This window comes from Monodon monoceros, unplaced genomic scaffold (genome assembly GCF_005190385.1).
Source record: "Monodon monoceros isolate NGI ecotype Baffin Bay Population unplaced genomic scaffold, NGI_Narwhal_1 Super_Scaffold_14, whole genome shotgun sequence".
Lineage (NCBI taxonomy): Eukaryota > Metazoa > Chordata > Mammalia > Artiodactyla > Monodontidae > Monodon > Monodon monoceros.
Window position 1 is genome coordinate 27412518 of NW_021703770.1, and position 26844 is coordinate 27439361.

Below are 26844 nucleotides of genomic sequence, written 5' to 3' on the forward strand. Positions count from 1 at the left end.
CTGAGTGTGTTAAGTGGACTTTATAGGTTTGCAAACACAGTTTGGCAAACTTTCAGTCAATCAGTGTCCATTAGGAAATCAAAATCTGGAAAAAAAATTCTAGAATAACCAGTCAAGGCAGGGTAAAATATAATTAAAAAACAAGTGAAATTAGTTTCCTCTAACAAAATATTTACTTGACATTTTCACTCACTCTTATCTGTTTTACCAGTAAAGTTCCATTTGGCCACTTGTGTTGAATCACCAACTATGCCCTCTGTAAACTGTGGCATCTGGATTTTATTCTTATAGAAATCCTTCAGTCTCTCTCTTCAAGGTCACTAATGGCTCCTTCATTTTAAATTTAAGTGTGTACTTTCTTAATCTTTATTTGTCTTGACTTGTCTGGAATATTTGATTAAGTAGATTATTCCCCCAACTCAAAATCCATCCCCAGCTTTCACTGCATTCCATTAATCAAGTTTTCCTATTTTATGTCTTTCCTTATTGCATCTCTAGTTTTTCAACAAATATTCATTTAGTACCTGCTAGGCTACTGTCCCTACTGCTCTAGGCACCAGGGACAGTAGCAAATAAAATGAAGTTCCTGCCTGTCTAAAGGTTATTGGTGTCTTTTATCTCCATCAGTTGTTCACCAAAGCCCATTCTTGGGCCCGACCCTCCCCCCACATCTGTTTCCACTTTTTTTTTTTACTTCTTTAAAATTCCATCTTTGTGCTATCAACTACTGCTTTCAAGAAGATTACCCCTAATATAATTTTGAATTAGGTAAACAGGGGGTTCAAATCCTAGATCCAGTACCTGTTATATTAATAATAACCATTGGTAAGTTGCTGAAATACTCAAAGCCTTAGGTTTTTCATCTGCAAAATGGAGATAATAATCATACCTACATCACAGGGTTCTTGTGAGATAAATTAGAAAATGCGTGTAAAGTGTTTAAATTATCTAGCAGTTAAAAGGCCTACTATTGTTATGACTATTTCTTTTTTAGTCCCTCATGCTCTTATCCTTATTCTTACCCTTGATCTACCTACAGTTAGATCATCTCTAACTGATCAATAAACTCCCCCTTTTGGATGACTATGCTATCTGAAACCCTAGATTTTCAAAACCATGATCATTTTCTTTTCTCACATGTTAGCTCTCTTCCTTAAATTTCTCATTTAGATTACTGACTCTATTATTCTCAGGTCACTAGAGTTGAAAATTGTGGATTCCCACATCTCTTTAACTCTACAGGGGCACTCAATGTTTTAACTTTTAGGTGTTTTGAGGAAATTATCCGTATTTCGTTCATCATAATATCGCCAGTTGTAACACAGAATCAATGCCCAAAAATGCTTGTTGGGTGAAAAAAATTGAATTAGAATTAAGGATGACAAAAGAGTAGATGGAGGTTATTTTGAGGACAAAGAGCAGGTGCATAGAGGTTAAGGGATTAGTAGAGGGAGAACTTTAGGACAGGGAGAGGAATTTCAAATCTGTGATCTTGGAGGTGAGTCAGTTCCTAGTGATAATGAATACATACTGATGGTTGCATGTTCAAATTAGAGGAAGAGCCCTCAGGAGAGCATTTTGCCTATTTTTTGTATGCTCACAGTTAAGTATGTACCTCTTAGTTCCTTTTACTCCGAGGAAGTACATGGACAATTTGTCCTTTGAATAACAGTTCTTGCCATTGTTTTCATACCCTTTAGCCATTTGTGCTCCAAATTTAATGCCTCAAGGAAAACACTTGAGGTTTTCCTTTAATCAGGCTCTTTGCCCACACAGCATGCCTGCTGCTGTTGCCTCATATCTATACCTTTAGCCAGCCTCCAAATTGCTTTAGTAGTCAGTTGCCGGGGGAATGATGTTCCCCAAAGCTGAGCCCTTGAATAATCAAGCTGCCACATTTATGCTACAACAATTACAGTGATTGCTCTCCAAAGATAATGCCATTACAGATATGTTTCTCTCCTTGGGTGGACTCAGGGGGAAATGAATCAATTTCTAAATAAATACTATTATATTTAGAAAAATTGAAATAAGCATAATCTTTGAAAGATTTGGATAACTTTTCCACATGGGAAAGAAATGCTTCTCACAGTCAGAAGGAATACAGTATGTCATGTTCTCTTCTTATTGTTCGTGACAAAAATTCAAGCAAATAATGTGTTCTCCATATGCTGGGGACCAAATTTTGCCTCTAATGTAATACTGAGCCATCAAGAATAATTATTGTTGTATATGAGCATGTAGGAGTTAATATACAATGAAATGTGTAATAGCTAAATATAAATGATTTTTAAAATATTATTTTTCCAAAACCTTTATTATTAGTATATTGTGATTTAACAAATTAAAGATAGAAAATTCCAAATCTTATGTTTTAGCAATAAAATGGTCTGTAACTTTGGAAACTTTTAGTAGCATTTTAAAAAATTGAATATACATAGTGCCTATTACCATTTAAGACAAACTTTTTAAAAGTAATTTTTATAGTCTGTGACTGAGACAATTTTCAGTTGACTGATTTAAACCTTTACAAGTAATTTATCATTTGATGGGATTTAATCAGAAACAACTCAAATACAGGAAGAAATAGCCAATAAAATGTCTAAATTAATATTTTCAACATGGCAATTTTTATTATTTTTGTCTGTAGGCCTATCCATCCTATTTCTGTCTTGAAACATATCTGATACCTGTTTGTTTAAAATAGACATAATTTTCACTTGACTTTATTTTCCCTTTGTCAGGTATTTTGCAATATGGATCTCAATGGGGGAGGTTGGACTGTAGTACAGCATCGTGAAGATGGAAGTCTAGATTTCCAAAGAGGTTGGAAGGAATATAAAATGGTAAGATGGAAGAATTTACATAGTTTTTGATGTTTTATCATGAGATTTTCTTCACTACACAATGTGATAAACTTTCGTATTTTTAGATGTCTTTCAGTTATTTAACAAATAAAATGATAACGTTTGTGACATTATTCTCATTAAATACAAAACACTCATAAATCTTTTTCAGTAAATGATTTCCACATGTGCATCAGAAGGAAAAATATATTACTGAAATTATTTAGTGAACTGTTACATATTGTCTGAATTTGTTCCTGGTTGAATGAGGGTGGAGGAAGCTAGAATTTAGACCCAGGCTGTGTACATGAGCCAGGACAAGGGAAGTGTGCAGGGCTGTGGGCTGTGGTGCAGGACTGGGAGGTACTACCAATGGCTTCACTCACATGGCTGGCAAGTTTTTGCAGGCTATGGACTGAGAACTCCTCGATGTGGTTAAGTTGGGCTTCTCCCAGTACAGTGATCCAGGGTCATCAGACTTACTAAGTGGCAGTTGACATCCCTCAAGCATAAAAATAGAACCTTCCAGTCCTTTTTAAGATTTATTAGACCCAGAAATGGCATGGTTTCACTTCCACTACATTCTTTTAGTTAAAGTTGATGACAGGGCCAGTCCAGATTCAAAGTGAGACAAGTACACAAGGGTGTGGACTGTGAGGCATGATTCACTGAGGTCTCCAAAATACCAGCAGACATCATCATCATCATGATGATCACCATCACCATATCTAACCCTTTCAATGTTTACTATGTGTAAGCCTCATACATAAATTCTTATGTAATTCTTATATCAAACCTATTATACAAAATTACCTGTGAGAACATAGGATAAAGGTGATGTTGCCGAGCAAGGGCTCGTTGCCTAAGGTTTGTAGAAGCCAATACTATGGCACAGGCTTTTGAGAAAAGAAAGAGCTTTTATTTCGAGGTCAACCAGTAAGGAGACAAGAGGCAAGGCTCTTCAAGTCTGTCTCCACAGTCCAGGGATCAGGGTGAAATTTAAAGGATCAGGGGAATCTCAAACATAGAAGCTGATTGGCTAGGCTTGAATCAGTCCATATAAGCTGCTGGAACCCAGAGTTTTCATATTAAAAGATTTCTTGCTCTGTGAAGAGCTCCAGGAGCAACGTTTCTATTCTTTGAGTTCTGTAGACTGAAGATTCTTGGTTCTGGGGTCACCCTGGAGACATGGCTTCCTGTCTTACACAGGCACTGTTCTAGTCTTTACTCTGCCACTTACAAATGGAGTGATTTTTGGCAAATCACTTAACCCATGCCTTAACTTTCTCACTTGTTAAAAGAGTACATTAATAATAGTACCTCATCTGCCTTGCAGGGATATTGTGAGGATTAGCTATAAGTAAAGCTCTTGGCACATTGAATTGTCAGTAAATAGTAAGTATTATCATGATCCAAGATGAAAACTTCAAAGACTGCAAATTTTTTTCTTAACTCTGGCAAAAATATTATTTTGCAAATCACCTTAAATCATGATTATTTTCACCGCTAAAGTGAGACATTAAGCAGTTATCTGAGAATTAGACTATAAATATAGATTCTGGCAAGTCTGAGATACATTATTATTAATACTAACGGTAAAAGAAAATTTGATATAAAGTTGTCATCACAGTGACTCTCCAGAATGGTGACTTACTAGCTGTTAGCATCTGCTGCCTTGGCAAACTAGGCACGTTAAGTAAGAGAGACTGACGTGTGAAGGATGGCACTGATTCGTGTCTTATAAGCATTTACCACATGTATATATTTTAAGCAATTTTTAAAATTATTGGAATGGGACTGAATTATTGTTTATTCACAGTAACCAAAAGCCCCAAACTTTTGTGAAGTTTACTCCTCTCCCTTTTTTATTTATTTTTTATCTTTTTCCCCTTTTTTAAAGTAGAAAGACTATCATGTTTTATTCAAACTCGAACAATTTATCCTCTGAGTGTCAACTCTACATGGTCAGAAATGAGATAAACTCCAAACTTCTGAAACATTTTGGCAAAAATGAGTCTGATGATGTCTTTTTGTTTTAATTAAAAGAATTTATTATATGCTATAACTTGGTTAATTTTCACCAAAACACATGGTATAAAGTGTTTCCTCCAGAGCTTTTCTTTCACCTAAAGACAAAATAATGACTCCACAAAGAATGGATATAGACACCTTACGCCAACGCTTATCAGTCACACCCACTTCTGCTCCCTGAATCAGAACTTGCTGCTAGGGTGTACATCCTTTGGGAAAAAGAACTTCTTGGCGTGTACCACTTCTTCCTCAGTCTTCCCTGATGTTTTAAATGCAGTAAGATGCTTCACTTCTTTCTCAGGCACTGAGTATAGAAATAAAGTTTTATCCCTTCTTCTTTTCTGCCTTTCCTCCCTCCTTCCCTTCATTCTGGTTGACATCTATGGGCTGCCTCTTGCTTCATAAGGTCTCCAGAACAGTATGTTAAAATTACCAACACATGAAATTACAAATATATAATGATAATTTTTAAACCTCTCTCAACATGGAAGATTTGCAATTTATTTGATTCTTAACATTGGCTTTAAGCCTACAAAATCTTTTACCTAAGCTTTGTTTTCACTTAAACTTCCTTATGAGGTGATTAAGCAAAACCTGGTTTATGGATTTGTAAAGATGTTTGCTGAGAGGGAAGTCTGGAGTGGGCTTTTTAAATGAGGCACTTAAGGAACTATATTAACTCCTTCGAGCCATAAGGATACCATTTAGTGGCCTCCAGCAATAACACTTACCAGCAGTACTTTTGCATATAAAGCCCAATCAAGCTAGGAGTTCCAAACAGTACCCCAGTGGCCTAACTTTACAGAAGGTAGTGACTAATGCCCTGGAGACAACCTGTCTTTGTATGGAAAACAATTACCCATATAAACAGAGCTTCTTACTGACAAACAAGTTATTTCAGGCTGAGCACAATACCTTCTGGGAGTTCTTTGTTTCTGGAAAGAAATTAAGAGCACATTTTCAACTGCATTTTAAACTCTTCACATTAAAAGGAGAAAAATATATAAGAAGTTTAAAATGCTGAAATAAATCATCCTCTGATCTTTCTTGGGCTGTCTCAGCAGTTAGAGGAGATGCACAATTGAATTGTATACTAAGCACCTTTGGAAAGCCACAGCTCAGTAACCCTGAGTTCTTATCTGTTTTCTTTAATGATTTTATGAAAAGAGATGAAATCCATAGGATACATGGACTGTGTCTGTTTTCAATTGTTTCAGCCATAAAAAGTCAGCATTTCCTATGAGCATTATCAGACAAAAGAAATAAAGTATCAGGGACAATTATTTTATTAACTTGGAAAAATACAAACCAAAACTGAACATTTCTGCAGATTTTGGCAAAAACTAACGAATATTGGTCTTTCCCCTCTGTGCTTTTTTTTTTTTTTTTTTTTTTTTAGCAAAATGTGGTTTTTAAGGCCAATTTTAAGTCAGTATTAGTTTAAGCTAAATTCCAGGGTCTTTTGCCTTTTATTAAAGAGCTAAAGGAGAATTAAAATCGATTAACAATCTCTCTGAATTATGATATCAGAATCTTTCATACAATTATGATTGACATAACTAAACAGTAGTTTTCATGAAAGGATATGCCATAGCATCCTTGGACTTTATTTATAAAAAGGAAGAAATTCTATTTTTATTACTATTGTTTGTTTATTCAATAAGGATTTGCTGCTTTTTCAGTGTCAGCCCTGAATTTTGTATAATATTTTACTTTTATTCTTATGAATGTTGCAAGCTATTTATTTGGAGTAAAATATAAACCTGTGGTAAGCTGTTATGTGTACAATAATGTGTAAACCTTTTTTTGCTTGTTTGTGCATTGGTCATCTCTATTTCAGGCATAAGTATGAATTTTTTCAAGGACAGCCCCATAGTACATAATCAACACTTAACTCCTAATATCTTCAATATGAAGATGAAGTTTTATCTCTTCCCTTGTACCACTTAGGTAATTTGATCTGGTTAATTTCTTTTTTCTCATTTGCACTTGGAATAGTTATTCTACATCATAATCCTACGGTTCCCCACCTTTAGTACACAGCACACTCACCTGGGGAACCTTTTAAATGTACAGATCTCTAAGACCACCCAAGACATACTGAGTCAGAACCTCCATACAGGAACCAAGTCATCTATATTTTGCAAAAGCTCCACAGATCTTTCTGATGTGCACTGCCAATTGAAAGTAAGTGTCAGAACGATCAGTTTATTAGCATGGGCTTAAGATCTCAAAAATTACCTCTTTTGTAGATCCTAAAACTTTTGAAATGTAGTGAGAAAGAGATTAAAAAATATAGGACCACAGTAGAGTTGAAGAAGACAGCTTCTCTTTAGCATTAGGAAAGCAGAAACAAGAGTAAGAAGATAATCTGTAGACACAAACTATGGTTTGTGTCATAGTTTAGCCCCAGTTGCAACCAGTTGGTTTAAATTTCTTGTTTAATAATTAACTTCTCAGATTAAAATGACAGTACTCATTTGTATAAACCAATATTCAACTTGTCATAAAAATACATTAGTTCCTAGCATCTGAAAGCCATTTAAAGAATTGGTTCATATCCCCTTATTAATTCTCAGGCTAAGACAAGACCTGGATTATTTTTGTTCCCTTTCTCGTACAGAGTAGAAAAGAACCTGCTTAACATCATATAGCTTATGATGTTATAGTCTCTTGGGAGACAGGCGAGTAAACAGAAAATTACTGTATATTATGATATATTCTCTAATTATAATAAAAACAACTAGATTTTTGTTAAGTGCTTCTCATGCATCAGCACTGAGTTAGATGCTTTAGGTATATTTTCTCACTTTTTTCTCGCAACAGGATATATGGAAATGACATTTTAAATCCTTGTTTTGCATATAAGGAAACGGAGGCTTAAAAGTAACAGCAAATGTGTGGCAGAACAAGCCTTCAAATTGGAGCAGAGAGAGAGAGTAGAAGTTGTTGAATCAAAGCCAAATCTTTGTTCCTAGGTGTCAGATTCGTGGCCGGCCTGATAAACTAGCCAGTAGACAGTTTACTAATGTTAGGAACCCATTTCCCCTTCTTTCTTGAATTTTTCATCTTCCTGATGAAATGGTTGTTTCTGCATCACTGCACTCAGCTATTAGAAGGTTTCTTCCCTACACTATCTCTCTAACAGTCATATTGATTCCTTGTAGCCAATACAGCATATTTAGAAAGTTTTTTGGGAAGGTGCATGAAATAAAATTTTTGTTTATGAAAGCAAATTTCATTGCTTTCTTTTCAGTTGCTTCTTCCTCTATTTTCAGTCAGAAAAAGCAAACTGTTTAGGAAGGGTTGTTAACCTCCGCTTAGAGGGGGGTACAAACCTGCATGCCAAGAGGGGAATGGAGGCTCTTGGAGGAATGATACAAATGCTTCTCCTTTTCTGAGGCTGGCTGGAGATCACTGTACTTTTCACTAAGCTGGAGAGCTTTTATCCGTGCAACACTTTCAACGGCATGGAAATATTTGATCTAAAACTTAACACTTCATCATTCCCACCCTCCTTATTCACAGTTGGTACAATTACTGAATCTCTTCTAACTGGCTACACAAAAGAGGGAATCAAGTGGCTATAGAGAGAGTTTTGACATGTCTGAGCTGAGAAGAAATGCAGAGAGAATCCAAGCAGTCTTCTTTTTCTTCCCAGTGGCTGCTGCAACTGAGAATGTGCTAATTCTTTGACTTTCAGTCCCCTGTAACTTTCTGCTTTGCTTATTCATTGGAGAAGGTAAGCTTTACTCTTCTCCCTGGTATGAAGCACCAGCTGCCCTAAAAATGTGTAAAATTCTTAGCACATCTTAAATTGCTCTAAGATTTCCTGCCACTGTGGGACTCTTGCAAAGTGTGACTTGAGCATCTTAGGAACAGAGAAGAAAGGAGGCACTGGAGTATGGACTTCATCATCTACCTGTACTCTGAGCTACAGGTAGATAGATGATCTTTGGGGATGCATATAACCACTGCAAGTTGGACAAAGGGTGTTCAGTTAATCAAAAACTAAGCTAAATTGGGGAATAACCTTAAAAGTGTACCTCTATATGCTAATACATTTCATTGAAATATAAAAAATATACATTCATTTACCCGTGTGTTTATAATGTAGGCTCAAAGCTTGGAATTCTGAGTCAGTGGCTCTTTCATAAAACTTTCCCATAATCAAATGCATCAAATTTCTAGCTTCTGTTTTTTTTTAAACTAGAGCAAGTAAGGCATATACAAAGTAATGTACATTAAAAATCCTCTAAAGTTTTATTATTTTCCTCAGTCTTTTAGAGTTGTTGCAACAACATATAGCTCAAAAACGTTTTTTAGTGATTTGCTTTCATTGAGCAAATCTAAATATTTAAATTAGTTTTTATAAAAAACAAAACAAAACAAAAACTCCTCTTGCCCCACTAATATTTAACTTATTTACATAACATTATAAATCTTATCATTACAATAACAGAACTGGCATAAATGAGTTTGAGACCAAATGCAGTTGGCCTTTGGTAAGTCACTCAATTGGCAGACAGTAGTGCACAAATGTATTTAATACTTTCAGTGTACTCTGGGCATCAATATATTTTAAGTAAGGAATGGAGAATAATGATTCATATGTTAAGTTGGTTAAAGGAGAAATCAGTTAAGAACACTTCTACTGTAGTTGTAATTCTGTAAAGTTGATATACATTAAATATGAAAAGAAACAAATGTTTTCTAAATTCTATCTTCTGTGTTGAGAAAATAAAGATTGTTGTGATTATTTTAGTACTTCCCTCATACTTCTTCTTAATACAGATAAAATAAAACTTTTGTTAATGAATACCTCAATGAACCAGAATATGTTTCTTTCTGCAACATAAAAGTATATTATGTGATTACTGGACACCTCCAAGTCTTCCAAGCATGAATGTGCACAAGATAAATGGGGAGTTTGTTCAGATTCAGATTTATGGACTGGCTCTCAGATAGCTTGATTCAAATTGGAGCCAGGAATATTTTTTTTCAACTAGTGCTCCAGTGATTATGATTCAGTTGGGCACTTTAAGAAACACCCCTGAGACACAACCAAATTACCTACAACACGAATTATGTATTAAGGTTACTTCTCTGAATGCAATTGCAGGGTGCCATAGCCTTTGTTTTCTTCCTTCCTCCCTTTCTTCCATTTTCTCTGAACTTCAGTGAAACATATGGAGTGCCCAGTGTATGCCCGCATTCTACTAGTCTTTGAGGATTCACAAATACAACACAGCTTCTGTCGTCAAGGAGTTCATAGTCTGGTCAGTAAAACAAACCCATATATCAAGAATTACACTGAACTTCAAGTTTTACCAAGGAACTCTTTCCGAGGCAATTGTGAATACCCAAAATCTAGGATGCCAGTAGTTTCCTAGGGTTTAAAATTTTCCTATCACTATCATAGCCAACATTAAGAGTTAGCTTTCTCTTGTGTACTTTCTTTTACTCCACAAAGAAAACTATTTTGAACACAGTAACAGTGACTGGGATTGCCCTAAAGAGAACAGTGGAACCATATTGAGATTCTGGGGCGGAGCAGCCAGCTAGGTTCACTCACTAGCTCTTAAGTGTCAGCCTTCTGCCTCAAAATCCTAATCTATTGAGGCGAAGTATTTAAATGATTACAGTTCTAGATTTACAGATTTGCTTATTATTACTTAAAAATGAAAATGTTAAAGCTAGGAAAGTTAAGGGTCTAGTAATCTGTTATTATCTACCCATAATTTGACTTGTGAATAATAATAACAAAAAAATAATAATATTGTTAAATAACTTGTCTGATACTATGCTGATGATATTCACTGAAAAATATTTAAACTATGTTGAAAATATTCCGTTAACTAGTATTTTAGAAACGTTTTCAAAAGCAAGCTGTGATTGAGAAGCATTTACTGGTTAAACCTATTAACCAGATTCATTTAATTCGAAAACATCTCATCTACACAGATTTCTATATCAGAATTTACTGTAATAAGAATTAGACATGAGCCTCGATGGGGGGAAACATAGCAGAAAAATACTGAGTGAGTAATTGAAGAAAGTGTATAAAAATATGAAAGAACCAGAAAAAAATATGAAAGAACCATCTTTACTTTTAAAGAATGTTTTTTATTGTTTAGAACATAGCTTAATACTAAACATGGAAAGAGCTTTTCCCTGAATTAACAACTGCATCTCTGTCTTCTTTCACAGGGTTTTGGAAATCCCTCTGGTGAATATTGGCTGGGGAATGAGTTTATTTTTGCCATAACCAGTCAGAGGCAGTACACACTAAGAATCGAGTTAATGGACTGGGAAGGAAACCGAGCCTATTCACAATACGACAGATTCCACATAGGAAATGAAAAGCAAAATTACAGGTAGGTCCTTCTTGGGTGTGGTGTTCAACTGCCTCAGGCCTAGTCATCTAAGAGTTTTAATGGAAAAGTGTGAAAAGAAGAAATGATCAAAGTTATCCTTCAAAATGAAAATCAGGCTGTCTAGGCCTATGACAAAGGGATGCAAAAAACCCTGTAAAGACTTCTTCAAAGCTTCAGATTTCAGTTCTCACAGACTGGTTATTTTTTATTTTTTTTAGAATTTTTTTTTTAATTGGAGTAGAATTGCTTTACAATGTATTAGTTTCTGCTGTACAGTGAGGTGAATCAGCTATATGTGTACCTATATCCCCTCCCTCTTGGACCTCCCTCGCATCCACCCCCCCATCCCACCCATCTGGGTCATCACAGAGCACTGAGGTGAGCTCCCTGTGCTAGCTATTTTACACATGGTAGTGTATTTATTCACAGACTGATTATTTTGATGTTGGCTTAAATTCTAGAGGATATGGAATTAATTCAAACATGATATTATTGTTTTTATTCTTGCTGTTATTGTTATGGAGGTGCAGTGAATTTATACATATAAAACTAATGACAGAGAATTGACTCAAACTCAGGGCCTTGAAATAAATACTTTCTTCTATCAAAAGATTTTTTTACTTATACTTCCCTTATTTACTTTTCTTAAATTATTTTTTACATTATCTTGAAGGTGACAAAAGAGGAGTAAAGTTTTATGTTTGAATGATTTACTAAAAAATAAGGAGAGGCATAATTTAGAATTTTTTGGTCAGTAATGTGAGAGACAAAAATAAAGTCCAAGTAATGGCATCAACATACACAGCACATCATTGCGGATTAAAAATAGACTATATACTTAATTGTTAACATCTCTGATTTTTTTTTCAATGAGCAGCTTGTACACTAGAAGAAAATGGTTAATCAAGTAATGCAGGGTGGTAAATTCATTTCACAAACACTTATTGTATTACTTCTATGTTCCCGGAACTCTACTAGGCACTGGCAAACTTGCAGTCAGTGATGAGGTCACTAGTCTCCCAGACCTCACAGTTTAGCTTTGTTACAAACTAGGTCGCTAAATAACTGGTTGGCCTTCCTTGAGAACCGGAAGTATATTTCAGTTACTTTTATATCAGTACCCATAAATGCAATACTTGGCACATAGCAGGTCCTTAATAATGGTGTGTGACTCAGTTTTGTAAATTAGATAAACAGTAAATTAGGGTTGCAATGATTTTAAACTCTCGATATCGTGGCTACTCTACATTGGTCTTGGAAACACGATTGTGTGCGTTAAAGGGTTGGCACACTGCTTCAAACAAAACGCAATGACAGCGACCAAGGCCTTATGCTTTTTTTCCAACCTGTGTGGCCATCTCCTCATAGTTCAACTGTTTCTGCTGCTATTTGTCTTTTTGAAACATGCCATCCTTTAGGAGTTTAAATCTACAATTCTTTTATGAACACATCTCATTTTATTTTAATGGATTATGTGTGGGATTGGATCCTTGGAGACATAATAAGCATTTTCTTAACAAACGGTGATGATGTCACCACAACAGAAGATGAGAAATAGATCTAAAGAGTCGATAGTCTCATGGTGGGGAGAGAGGGTGTGCATATGGCAACTCAAGAAACCAAAGAAGAGACATTTATAAAATTCAATGGACTGTAAGAAGAAATGTTTCCAAGGAGGTCAATATTTTGAGAGTTTTATAACAAGAAAAACCACTGTAAAACATCAGGGGTACTCTTATGTAAATGTTTTGAGCTGAAACTTGAAACTATATGAAACTTGGCTAATGTCAGACAGCCTGACAATAGGACTAGCAAATAATTAGTCTAGTCTTTTTTCTAGGCTCCTGAAGAATTTGCTTTGGTTCTTTTCCAAAATGTCTCTCAGTTCTTGTGTGTGTGTGTGTGTGTGTGTGTGTGTGTGTGTGTGTGTGTGTGTATGTGCGCTTATGAGGCTGGGGTGGTATTAAGGGTGCAAAGAGTGGGTAGGTTTAGGAGGGTCGGAGGCATCTGAAGTAGGCTTCAGGGTACATGGTATGAATGGCATCTGCATGAGGAAGGCACACTTATCTCCTCTTAAAATACCCACTGCCCTCACTGAGCATTTCCTGGTCCTTGAACATCTTTGTAATTCTGATCTTCACCCAAATAATGCAGATCTGTGATCAAAAAGCCAAAGTGAGGTGTACACTCTGAGATCTCCATTTTTCTCTCTTGAGAGAATTGTGAACCTTGAGAATCAGAATTATAGATCCAGAAGGAACTTAATCATTTAATGCCAAACCTCTGGTTTTAAAGAAAAGAAGGCTGAGGTTCATAAATATGTAATATTTTTGTCCAAGGAGGGAAAAATACTTAAATATGGGATGTTTGGCTCCTTCCTAGTTAGGTGTGGTTTCCACTCTGTAATGCTACTGTAATAAAGCTGGTGGCTCTGGCCCTCTTTCCTGCCAAGACCCAGCAGAAAATAGATCTGTAATCATCACCTTCTCATGCAGTTAAATATTAAGATTCACACTGGCATCAAATGAGAAATTAAAACTCATTAAGACATAATGCCTGTTCTGGTGAAAGCTTAATCAAAATAAGCACACTATAAACTGGCATTATTCACTCTTTCAAAGAAAATCAAACAGAAGCTTGAAAAGGGAAGCTACACCCTTGTGACTTCCCTCTCCACCTCTATCTTCACTCACACCCAGAACTGATTCTCCAGGCCCAGTAACACCACAGGTGGCCTCAAGTCAGGACTCCAGGTATCTAGCTTTGCTTTTCTGTGCTTGTTCTCATTTCTCTTCCCTCTGAATTAGGATGCCTCGTTGTGATAAATTATTAAAGGAATTAATGCTAACACTTGTGTAGTATTTTATAATCTATGAAATGATTTTTCATATTATAATCACTTAATCCTTAAAATGAATTTTGAGCTAGGTATTATTAGACACATTTTAAAGATGAAGAAACTGATGAGGCTTTGGTCAATTGACCTGCTCAAATTCAACTAAATTCCAAATGAAATCAAAACTATGGAATTCGGGCTTCCCTGGTGGCGCAGTGGTTGAGGGTCCGCCTGCCGATGCAGGGGACACGGGTTCGTGCCCCGGTCCGGGAAGATCCCACATGCCGCGGAGCGTCTGGGCCCGTGAGCCATGGCCGCTGAGCCTGCGCGTCCGGAGCCTGTGCTCCGCAGCGGGAGAGGCCACAACAGTGAGAGGCCCGCGTACCGCATAAAAACTGTGAAATTCATGGTGGGGTTTTTTTCTTCTGTTTTTACATTTTCTATATTTTTCCTCTTACAAATTAAATTCAGAAATTTTTGCATTTTCTTTTTAAAAATATTTTATCTTAATAGAAATATTTTGAAAACTCTTGTAATAGTTGTGGCCATAATGTATAAACCAAAAACATTTTTAAATAGATCTTTCTCATGCTCTAGACACATATTGATTTAGAGTAAATGTTTTGAATAGATTGATGAGCTTACAAATGTACATGTAATACACATATTTTCCTTTTATTCTCCAAGGAAAGTCCAAATGATTTTCTCAGATAGAAAATAAAATCTGTAGAACCCAAGAGAATATAAATAAGAAAAAAACAATAATGTGAGAGTGTTATGATAAACACATCACGTGCAGTAACACACAATCAACATGAAATTACTAAATACTTCCTCTAGAGAGGCAGTATTATCCAGATCCTCGTCGTCTAACACCCAGACGGTTATAAAGCCTTCCTGCCTCCAGTCTTGATGCTCTCAGATATACCTTCCACGCTCTTATTGAGATGTTTTTTCTGAAACACAATCTGACTTGGGCTCTGCCATCCTTCATATATTTCAACAGTGTTCAAATATCTACAGGTTAAAGTCTGTCACCTAAAACTCTTCCTGTCCTGGTCCTACCTACCTATTCAGCTATTACTATCATATTGTTCCCCCAACCTCACCCAATCAGATACCCCCTTATTGTGATTATGATCCAGAAACTACTTGCAATTTCCCTTTACCACCCACGCCTTTGTTTATGCTGTATCCTTACCCTATACATATAAACCCAACTTTGGATACATCTTCTAAATCTTTAAGATTTTCCTTTATTTCAGGAAGTCTTCCCTGATACCTACTATGGTATATGCTCCGATGTGCTCATCTATATCCTCCCTTCAGAACTGAAGCACTCCTTTCTCCCACTTCCTGGGAACATTGCTGGCTAACAGCTTGTAGCCAAGGTCCCCTGCCTGGGTATGCCTATGACTGAAGAAAGTCATCTCATTCAAGGTCACTGCTCCTTCCCACAGACAGATTGCATCCAATGACTGGTCAGTATAAGAGTCTATTAAGGACCACTTGCCCTAATTGAGGACAATTCTGAAGGCTATCCAAGGTCCAGAATTTCACTTGAGATTAGCTGAGATGTTCACTGTGATTGCATGTGAGCCCATGCAGCTTCTCCCTCTGCCTCTGGAATCGATCCTAAGATCATTCACCTATAAATATCCCTACACTGATTTCCCAGAGAAATGCATCACCTTCATTCTCAGGTCAATTTGGATGCTTTGTGGTCCCATAGATGCATAACAGTCTGTGAATAACTATCCAGTATCCACATTCTATTATGTCATTAACAAGTATTTATTAAATAACTGTGTGTATGATCTTTCCCACTAATTTCTAAGTTTCTAGAATATGGAAACCATTTTTATCAAAATTCAAGATATATACCTAAGCCAGCCAGATTATTATTATTTTTTTTGTTTGCGGTACGCGGCCCTCTCACTGCTGCGGCCCCTCCCGCCGCAGAGCACAGGCTCCGGACGCGCAGGCCCAGCGGCCACGGCTCACGGGCCCAGTCGCCGTACGCGGGATCCTCCCGGACCGGGGCACGAACCCGCGTCCCCCGCATCGGCAGGCGGACTCCCAACCACTGCGCCACCAGGGAAGCCCTAGCCAAATTATTGCTAATAGTTAATAGTTAATATTTGTTGAATACATGCTATGCACCAGACATCTTGTTTTACATAAGAAAATTGAGGTGTGGTATTTCGCATAAGGTCACAAGTACTAATATGAGTAGAAGTCACAATTTGAGCTTTGATCTCTAACTGCCCACCTTTTGGCCATCCCTCAATAAAAGGAAATCCATCAGTTAATTGCTGGAATTAAATATACTCAAAGCACATATTCTAAGAGATAAAATATGTTTCTTCTAACCCCACTTCTGTCTTTAATAATCTGAATGTCTGCAGGCACATTATCTCATCTCTCAATTTTCTGTCCTATAAATTAAAGTATTTATAAAGCTCCTTGCAGCTCAAAACTTATTAACTAGAATAAAATTACTTTTATGTATACATGTCTTTTTTATTTTTTTCCCCTTCAATTCTTTGATAAGTGATTAAATTTTGATCTCCCTAAAAATACTTCAGTAAGATTTTCCATCAGTTTAGGGCCTACAATGACCTTTTTCTTCTCATAAAAACTTTGCTGGTCTTTGCTGGTCCTAATACTTAGAGCTAAAAAACAAATACATAACTGCCACCACATCCAATGCTTAAAAGAAATAAATGTTTAATTGTGGGTTTAGGGAGATGCTGTGATCTACTGGAAAGAGCTGTGGAATAGGAATCAGAAGAAGTCTGGCTTCACTATCCATAAAGCCAATTTGGTTGTATCAGTCAATGTTCAGTTACGGAAACAAAGCCATGATGAGTATTATGGAAATAAGGGATTTATTATACAAATTCCACCTTACACAAATGTGAGGTGAGCTGGGAAAGTGAAGGTCTGGAAGATGAAGGTGGATAATCAGAGGAAGGGTCACTAACACATATACATGAACCCCAGTGTGGTAGTGGACAAGCTGAAGCCAGCAGGAAAATTCGAGAAACCAGGCACATCCAGCTACCAAATCCAGCTACCAGCTTAGATCTCACAGCAGGGGAGATCTAAGAAAAGCGGTAGCTACGTTACCTGGGGTTGTGCAATCAGGCATCTGGTGTCGAGTCTGGACAGATTGCCAGCATGGGGGAGGCAAGCTGGATGCAGAGTGGAAGAGAGCACAAGCTGAGAACTGCTGGGCACCTCTGACCCTGAACATCACCATACCTAATGATAATCTGAGTTGGACCACTGCTTTACTTCCACCGTTCAAATCTCATACAAAGTCCTCTTGGGGCCAACTCTAACTTGGAACTGTACAAAGAAGGAGAGTCTGAGAAACACAGTTCTCAGATTAACCAACTTGACAGTAGCACAATCTAGCAATACCTTGGGCAAATCACCTAATTCTTTTATACCTCAATTTTCTCATCTTTAAGTGGGAATAATGTCCACTGTCCTGTAGTTCTCACCATTTTTTAATATGGATCCAATCAGAAAGAATATGCAAACATACTTTGTATCGGACAAACTTAAGTGCCATATGACTATGAAAGATATGTTTTATTATTTAATTCGATTTTTATCACACCCAGGAAGTTTATTATTTATTCAATAAAAATTTAGTATGTTTCTATATTGAAATCTAACCCCCCAACCACGGTCCCAAAAATGTCTTTTACTGATTGGTACTTATCTATTTACTTGTTTGGATTCAGGACCCAGCTCAGGCTCACTCATTGCATCTGCGATCTCTTTAGTCACCTTTTACCTAGAGCAGTTACCTACCACACACTTGCCATTAGTATTTTTTTTTTAATGCAGATCAGTTTTCCTCAGAAATGTCTCTTTATTAATTTATCTGATTATTTCTTCCTGATGAGATTCAAATTAAATCTTTTTGACAAGAATGTTAAATAAACGATACTGTGTACTTCCCATTTTACCACATCGGAAGGTACAGAAGGTCATTTTGTCCCATTATTGGTTGGGTTAAGTTTAATCACTTAAAGTTTTTTACAATGGAATATGTAGTCTCAAAGAAGATTCTTACAAAATGTCATAAGTTATAAAACACATAAAGCTGATCTATGTTGATTGAAGTGGTTGTGGGGACTTGCTACAATATCCCTTTGGCATCCCCCTTGCTAGTGCCTCAGACATTTATAGAGTACATTGTATTATATTATCATATCTGTAAAAGTAACGATTTACCAATTGGAGATAAATTTTGCATGTGATTTTATTAAGTGACTTTACATGTTAATTTTTTCCATTCTTGGTTACAGTTTGTTCCCTAAAGTTAACTCCTTTGTCTTTTTATATTAACTCGATTAATAAATCCTCTATCACAGATAGTATAATGACAAATTTACAGATAGCCCTTCTTTGAACCAATAGAAAATTTGTATTCGCGAAGTCTGAATGATAGTGTTTCACTATTTAATGTACATTTTAGATTATAATTATATTCTTACCATAATATTTATAATGCACAGTTTGGTGATTTTCTTCTCATTTTATTATCTCCTTATTATTTGTTGGGGATGAATGATACTTTCAGGGTAGAACTATGGCTATGCTAAAGCCTCATTCTGGAAGAGATTCCACATGAAGAGATGAATACGATGTTTAAACAAAATTACCAAAAAAAAAAAAAAAAAACCTTGAAAATAATTTGGCCAAACATCTTTTTGTACAAAGTTTATTTTTGGCCAAGATCTTTATTGGGAAGCAGTTTTATGTAATGGGTAAAATATTGTATTGGGAATCAAGAGACATGAACTCTAGACTTGGATCTGTAGTTACTTTTCTGAATGACCTTGGACAAGTTACTTCACTTTTCCAAGTTTCAGGTCCTCAGAAGTAAAATGAGGTTGTAAGGATGAAGTCTTTTAATTCCAAAATCCTTTTTTTCAATCATTAAAGTATTCCCATGCCATGTGTATATTTCAAGGACAAAAATCAGTGTGGATTGAAAAGAATTCTCTTGAGCCTCCCACGTGAATTTCAGCCTTGCTGTTTTTGTAGGTATTGCAAAACTTGTTTCACTTTTTAGTGAAGTGTTTTTCATTTCTCTGATCCTCTGGGCTCCATTGTCCTGGCTGGAACCAGTAGCAGATGTGTTGAAATACTAAGAGGAAATTTATTTCTTACAGCAGTTCTGGACTGATCAAGGTAGGCAAAAAAATATATAGGGAATCTCCTGGCAGTTTCTACCCTCTTGAATTTTTAGCCTAGATATCAAACCTAAGGCTTTAAGTAGTTTTATTTGTATTTTCAAATAATTTCTCCACCTTGGGAGGTGTATTACTTTTATTTAGACTACGATTTTTGTTGTGGTTATACCTCCTAAAACAGAGAAGGAATTTTTGTTTGTTTGTTTGTTTGTTTTGCGGTACGCGGGCCTCTCACTGCTGTGGCCTCTCCCGTTGCGGAGCACAGGCTCCGGACGCGCAGGCTCAGCAGCCATGGCTCATGGGCCCAGCCGCTCCGCGGCATGTGGGATCTTCGCGGACCAGGGCACGAACCCATGTCCCCTGCATCAGCAGGCGGACTCTTAACCACTGCGCCACCAGGGAAGCCCAGAAGGAATTGTTTTATTCAACAAAATTTGTATTTTATACTCCTTGACTGAGATGAAATATTCAAGAGGGAGAAGGCATGGTCCTACAAAGTCACTCTGTACTTTCTTCAGGCCTTATAAAGATCAGGAAATCTCTTGACTTTAATGCAGATTAATGTCAGTCTCTAGAGTCTTAAATTTTTCTAAGATAACAAAAGCAAATGCCTTGGTGCTGCTAGGTCTAAGTATTCCCAGGATTCCAGCTCCAGAATGAGTAATGCTGGGACTCAGACAACTGCTGTCCTAGAAACTTATAGGTTGGCAGAAATCGCTAGAATCAGCTAATGCTGCCTCCAGGAAATAATCTAGGGAGATGTCCTGTGATCCCACTGCTGGGGGTCCTTCTAAATGTTGGCCACCACTGAAAAGATGAAGGCTCTATCTTCAATGAAGAAAATATTTGTTATTTTCTATTCTGTGCTATCCTAGGGTAAAATATCCAGAGATATTTCAGTACAGTTATGTACGTGTGTGTTCACACATGTCTATACTCCTGTGTGATGGGGCTAGGGGAAGGGATAGACAGTAGACAGACAAACAGGCAATTACAATGCCATGAACATAGTGAGTTTGGAGATAAAGACAAGTGTGGCATGAATAGGGGGACCTAGCCAATTTTAGGGGCTTGGGAAGGCCTCCAAGGGGTAACCTAAGTTGACATAAAAATGACAAATTGGAATTAGCTGAAGAAATAGTTCAAGTTGGAGATTGAAGAGTGAATAGCATATGTGAAAGCTTGTAAGTGAGACCCAGCATGTCTTGTTAGGCAAACTGCAAGTAGTAAGGTGTTGTTTAAGCACAGAGTATAAAGGGATAATGATGAAGTATGATGCTAAGAGCAAAGAGGAGAGCCAGACAACTAGTAATATGTGAGAGACTTAGGACTTAGCCTCTAAGGGCAGCCCATCTGCATAGTCTTTTCTCACATCCCAATCAATTTTTTTTTCACTCAGTGTTTTTATTACTCTGTTCAATAAATATGAGTAACAACAATGTGCAAGACACGTGGGTGAGACAAATCCACAAAACTCAACCCGTATCCTTCAAGAGCTTAACATCTTTCCTGACTTGATTTTCTTTATCCTTTAAGTCTTAGCTCAGACTGTAGAGCTCTGCTTTTTATATTGGGTAAGGAGCCCCTTCTGTGTGCTCTCCCTGTGCTCTGTGCCTACCTTTATCAAAGTCCTTATCACACGGGGTTGTAATGGGCTATTCTTTCTTATTAAACTGCCACCTCTAGGAGGGCAGGGACCTCTCCACAATGCTTGGCATACGTCTGGAAAGGAAGCACTTTCTAATAAATATATGAAAGACACATCAACAAAGGTATCTTTTGTGCATTCAGCAAACACAACTGATTACTATATGACAGTTATTGATATAGATGCTAGAAATTCGGAGATCAAGTCAAATTCCTGCCCTCAGAGGTTTATGGAATAGAATGGAAGCATATGACAGTTTCCATGTAAGGTTTTTAATAAAGTGCTGTGTCCTTTAGTTTCTTGGATTGTTGCTTGGATAGGATTCATTTCCCTGATCTATTCAACTGCAGTCTCTTCTGTTTATTTATTTATTTTTTACCTGTAAAAGTTAGGCAAAAATTTCTATATTGCATCATGCCAAGCAAATTAAATAAAATAAACACACAGCATACCTTATTCCCTAGGCCAATTAATCCTGGAAAAGGATGCTGTGTTGCTGTCACCAGTAAGTAGTTTGTGGGCTACAAGGACTAGGTACTCTGCCTGCAATTTTGATAGCTGCCACTTGGTGACAGTAAACTTTGATATTTTTAGAACTCACGGTTAAATAACTGAGAGCTTATCAGAAAGTACGAGATTCAGTTAATTATATTTTTTGAGTAAAAAATTTTTAAATAATGAAAATGACAATATAAAATATTGACTACCCTGTAACTAATACAGTGCTTTTTCTGTCTAGATGATCTATTTCTTTTCGAGAGCCTTTACTCATTTCAACCAGAAGCACTTATAAAACCATTTAAAATAATCATGACAAGTATCAACAAATATCAACATTAAATGCTCAACTATAAATTCTGTGCCGATAGTATCATCATAACAATCAACTTTAACTAATATTAATTGAGCATTTACTCCGTGCCAAATATTTGCAAAGTGCTTTGATATGTCTCTTTTGGTACTAACACTACAAATGCCAGTGCTTATGCTGGTCTGCTCATTCTCTTTTGAAAGAATCAAAAGTGCTATTTTATTACCTGCCTCAATTAGAAGCTCAGCTAAACACCTGGATAAAGAATAATTTTAGTCTTATTCATTTTTAGGCTGCAAATGAAAAACACTTCTTTTCCCTCACATGAGCTTATGATCAATTCTAGAGAGAATTTTCCAGATCTGAAGATCAGAAGTCATTATATAAACAACTGGAGGTCACAACATTGTTATAAAGTAATTATTTTAATGAACTATGCTTTAAAAATAGCAGATGTGTTAAAGATCAAATGAATAGTTTGTACCTGTTTATAATCTGATTTTTAAACTACACCTAGTATTCTTTCTTAGCAGAATAATTACATCTGAATATTGTATGCTTCTTTAACATCACCTAACCTAGAACACATGCTGATAATTAAAGACATTAAGTCAATATTTCCTTGGCTTGTTAATAAATAATAATTATTAAATATGTAGTTGTCCAATATTCATAATTATTTTATTTCTCTCTTAACTGGATATGGTTTTGCTTTAATTTACATAACTTCACTAAAATTACTCTCTTACAATTCTTTTGAAATCAGAGTCTGCATTCATTCATTTATCCAGCCAGCCAGCCACCAAATTTTTATCATGTTGCTGTTATTTGCCTGGTACTACTCAATTATTTCCAAACTTGAGTGTGCATAAAGTCAACTAAGATGTTTGTCTAAAGTGTAGATTTTTGAATCTCACATCCAGAGATTCTGATCCTGGGATAGAACCTAGGTATCTCAAGCCTACCAAGTATGCCCAGGTGATGCTGATGCAGAAATAACACTTTAATGACACTAAAAGGACACATCATCCTTGCTGGTCTTGTGGAGCTAATAGTCGAAGAGAAGAAAGGAAACATGGGAGGGATAGTTGGCTTAAAGTAAAAGTTTCAGCTGCAGTATGTTTTAGCATGCCTGTTTGGTTTTTTGTTTTGTACTGTTTTGGTTTTTGATCAAGGAATCATAGACCTTTTCAAAAATTTGCTGGAGCTACGCATCTTCTCCCCAGAATAAATGAACAAGCACAAAATTTTGCTCACATTTATGTATGATTCAGCTCCACAATAAGAACTCTTGGAATTAGGCTATAGTTGGGCACTGAAGAAAAGCGGTGAACTTGGCTGGGGTTGAGGATGGATTGGGGTACATTGGAGGAGACTGAAGGGGACCAGGAAAGACTTCGTAGAGGAAATTCTTGATTATTTGTGAAGTATGAGTAAGTTCTCGTGAGGCATATGTGGAGGATGGTGGTAGGAGGGAAGTCTTGAGATTCCAGCCAGAAGGAGCAATGTGGACAAAGACCCAGAGGTGGGAGAGAGCCTGCCTTAGTTAGACAAAAGCAAGTGTCTTGTATGTAGAGGTTCGCTGTGCTACAGAAAACGAAGGCCATATTACATGATAAGGAGTTTGGACTGTGTCTTACATTAATTGTGGAGAGAAATAAGCACACTGATGACTTTGGTCAACAGAAGAATCTGTTTATGCATGCTGGAGCCTTATTTGCAGAACTTATAGCAACACGTTGTCCAAGTACAACAAGAGAAAGTATTTCCTCTTTGCAAAAAACCTCAGAGTGTCTCTCAATGGTTTTCAGCATTCTACTCACCCTTTCCTCTTCCTCTATCTTCCCTTAGGGGATCCTGGAAATAAAGGTTCTTGCTGCTTTTTAAACAGAAATAAAAATGAGAACAAATCTACCTCCCTTGAACTTGTTTACACACACACACACAAAAAAATTACCAGTTTCAATCGTAAGTTTTACAAGGTCCTGACTTAATTTTTAGTAAAAAAGCAAACCCATAAACTCTCTGAGATGGCTGTCAGCCTGGTCTTTTAGGCACCAGAAGAGGTCTGGTCAGTGAGCCACTCGCTCGGAACTGATTCTGTCAGCCACACGTGACGCCAAGGGAACTGAAATAAGTTTAAGGGACTGTGTGTTCTTTACAGGGGTCTTTAGTGCCATGTAATTCATTTGGCACTCATTTTTTTTTATGTATCCTTGGAAAAGGGAGAAATACTAGAAGAACGTTATTTTTATTTAGAACTAAAAACAGAGAATCACTACAGTGTATATTTCTGAACTTTGAGAAGTATGGTTTCATTGTCACAGCTTACATGAAAATCGTTTGTTTGTTTTTTTTTTTAATGTATGGAGTAGAGTGTACTCTTTCAGCACTGTGCAAAAGCACTCAAAGACAACAGAGTGTGAGTTCACTATCTTTTTTTTTATGGAGGAAGAATTTATCATGAATTTTGAACAAATGCAATCATCATATCACTGAGAAAAACTGAGAACTGTATTTTACTGGGGTTTTGAAACGAGTCGCTGTTAACAATGTATCGTGTGTCAAGAGTTTGAGAATACCTGGGTGGTTGATAAACGCATTTTCATCAAAGTTCTACATTATATTAATATTTGTAAGTCAAGGAAGGGACATTAAAATATATGTTGTCAAAACTTAGTTGAAAAATTTGTGTAAAATTTAAACATGTATAATGAAAGCTAATACTATATAAAACAATCATAATAGAATCAGGGAATTAGTGAAACTGGGTTCTCTGAAGTTTCTCATTATTTGGGGCTGAGGTTTTCTATAACTCTGGAAATGTATCTTTCTTAATCACAACACAGATTCCCATGACCCTTGCTATCTCAGGCATTTTTCACACTTGCACATCTTCCACTAAACATGTTCAAAGTTATCTATCAAATTACATATCTACATCAGGGCTTCCGAAGCTTAAGAAGCAAATAAGGTACTCCTTCTTAAATAATGGTTAGATTAATACACTACACAAATTCTGGGGATTCCCCAATGATTCAATTCCATTTGAGAACAAATGATGCCAATTAAGGAAGACAGTGTCATAAAGGAAACTTTCAGGAAGTAAAGATGCGAATTAAAGGATAGGTTGGAACGGGTGATCTTTTCAGGGATTTTTCCAAGTACCAATTATGAGTAAAGAAAGGGAAAATAAATACACGTGCTGCATATATGGAATCTTAAAAAAACGATACTGATGAACCTAGTGGCGGGGCAGGAATAAAGACGCAGACATAGAGAACAGACTTGAGGACACAGTGGGGGAAGGGAAACTGGGATGAAGTGAGAGAGTAACATTGACATATGTACACTACCAAATGTAAAATGGATGGCTAGTGGGAAGCAGCCGCATAGCACAGGGAGATCAGCTCCGTGCTTTGTGTCCACCTAGAAGGGTGGGAGGGAGGCTCAAGAGGGAGAGGATATGGGGATATATGTATCCTTATAGCTGATTCACTTTGTTGTACAACAGAAACCAATACAACATTGTAAAGCAATTATACTCCAATAAAGATATTAAAAAAAAATACACGTGCTGGATTCAGCCAATAAAGCACCCTATTATATGGCAAGAAAATCTTAGGATTCTCAAAAGATTGGAATTTTACTTTATTAAAGAATAAACATTTGAATTAAAGGATTGTTATTCAGGCATCTGGGTTCAAATTAATGTAGACCTTAAATTAGGTAGTCAGTCAGCAAAGGGACTCTGGTTTCTTGTTCTTTGTGCATAGTATTCTGCTTGCTCCATATAAAAATGAGGAAAACTTTCAAAGGAAATGGGGCCTATGGATTTGAGAAAATTGGTCCTTTTCATCTTGAATTTCTCCAGCTTATTGCCTACATACATGTCTTAATTAGCTCCATGTCTATCTCACTGTTTCCATCACTGTCTGTATGCTTATGTATGCCTATCAATGTCATATACATTTTGCTTGTTTAATTTAGACTTATTCATATAGCTCATGTTTACCATGCTTCTGTGTAGTTTATAGTTATTGGTTAGGGAAGTTTGGTTTCTTTGTTTAATTTTTTATTAATATTCATAAGTACTCTACATGTGACAGTCTTTTCAAGGCTTTTATATGTATTACTTCATTTAGTTATCACAACAATATTAGAAGGACATTACTATTATGAGAGTCATTTTACAGATGAGGCAACTGAGCGTCAGAAAGGATGAGAGCTACACTCTAAACCCAGACAATTAAGCTCCAAACTCTGTTCTGTTATACTATCTCCTGAGTTCTATAGACACACATATGCAAATACAATGACACAGTCCTACTCTTTAGAAGTTAATGTTGTATATTTTTTTGTGTGTGTGTGGGAGTGGGGAGATAAAAGGAGGAAAATTTTGGTTGATGACTTTATTGTCAGTTCTTTTCTTCATTCATACTTACTTTGTACCAAACCACCTATATCTTCTTTTTTTTTTTTTTTTTTTTTTTTGCTGTACGCGGGCCTCTTACTGTTGTGGCCTCTCCCGTTGTGGAGCACAGGCTCCGGACGCGCAGGCTCAGCGGCCATGGCTCACGGGCCCAGCCGCTCTGCGGCATGTGGGACCTTCCGGGACTGGGGCATGAACCCATGTCCCCTGCATCGGCAGGCGGACTCTCAACCACTGCGCCACCAGGGAAGCCCTACCTATATCTTCTTGATCTTTATGTCTCTTTAAGTATCTCTCAATCTCTATCACGTCCTTAATTCTTAATTAGTCAAACTGTATGTTATTAGATCTTTTAATCTTCCTACTTACATCCTCTTTTCTTTTGAAACTTCTTTTGAACTTTTCCTTCTACTTATAGATTCATAACTATGAATGTAGATCATTGTCATACAACTCTCTTGTCGTTGGCATATGTTCGCTCTTTTTTTATAGGTGCACCAACTTTGCTTCATATATTTTCCTACATACTCATTGAAAGGCTATCGCAAATAAGTACGTAATCCATTCACCTATGGACAATGGAGCAACAGAATATATCTCCAACATACAAAAAATAGTGTGGCACATAATGACAGATTTATTTA

General features: G+C 36.6%; 1 protein-coding gene across 2 annotated transcripts in view; it reads left to right on the forward strand.

Annotated features, from left to right (window-relative positions):
* Positions 1-26844, forward strand: part of ANGPT1 (angiopoietin 1) — a 253410-nt gene that overhangs the window by 202316 nt on the left and 24250 nt on the right. For both annotated transcript variants that reach the window (XM_029223174.1, XM_029223175.1), the window contains exons 6-7: positions 2745-2846; positions 11088-11254. In XM_029223174.1, the coding sequence (XP_029079007.1) occupies positions 2745-2846; positions 11088-11254 (269 nt within the window). The remainder of the gene's footprint in view (positions 1-2744; positions 2847-11087; positions 11255-26844) is intronic.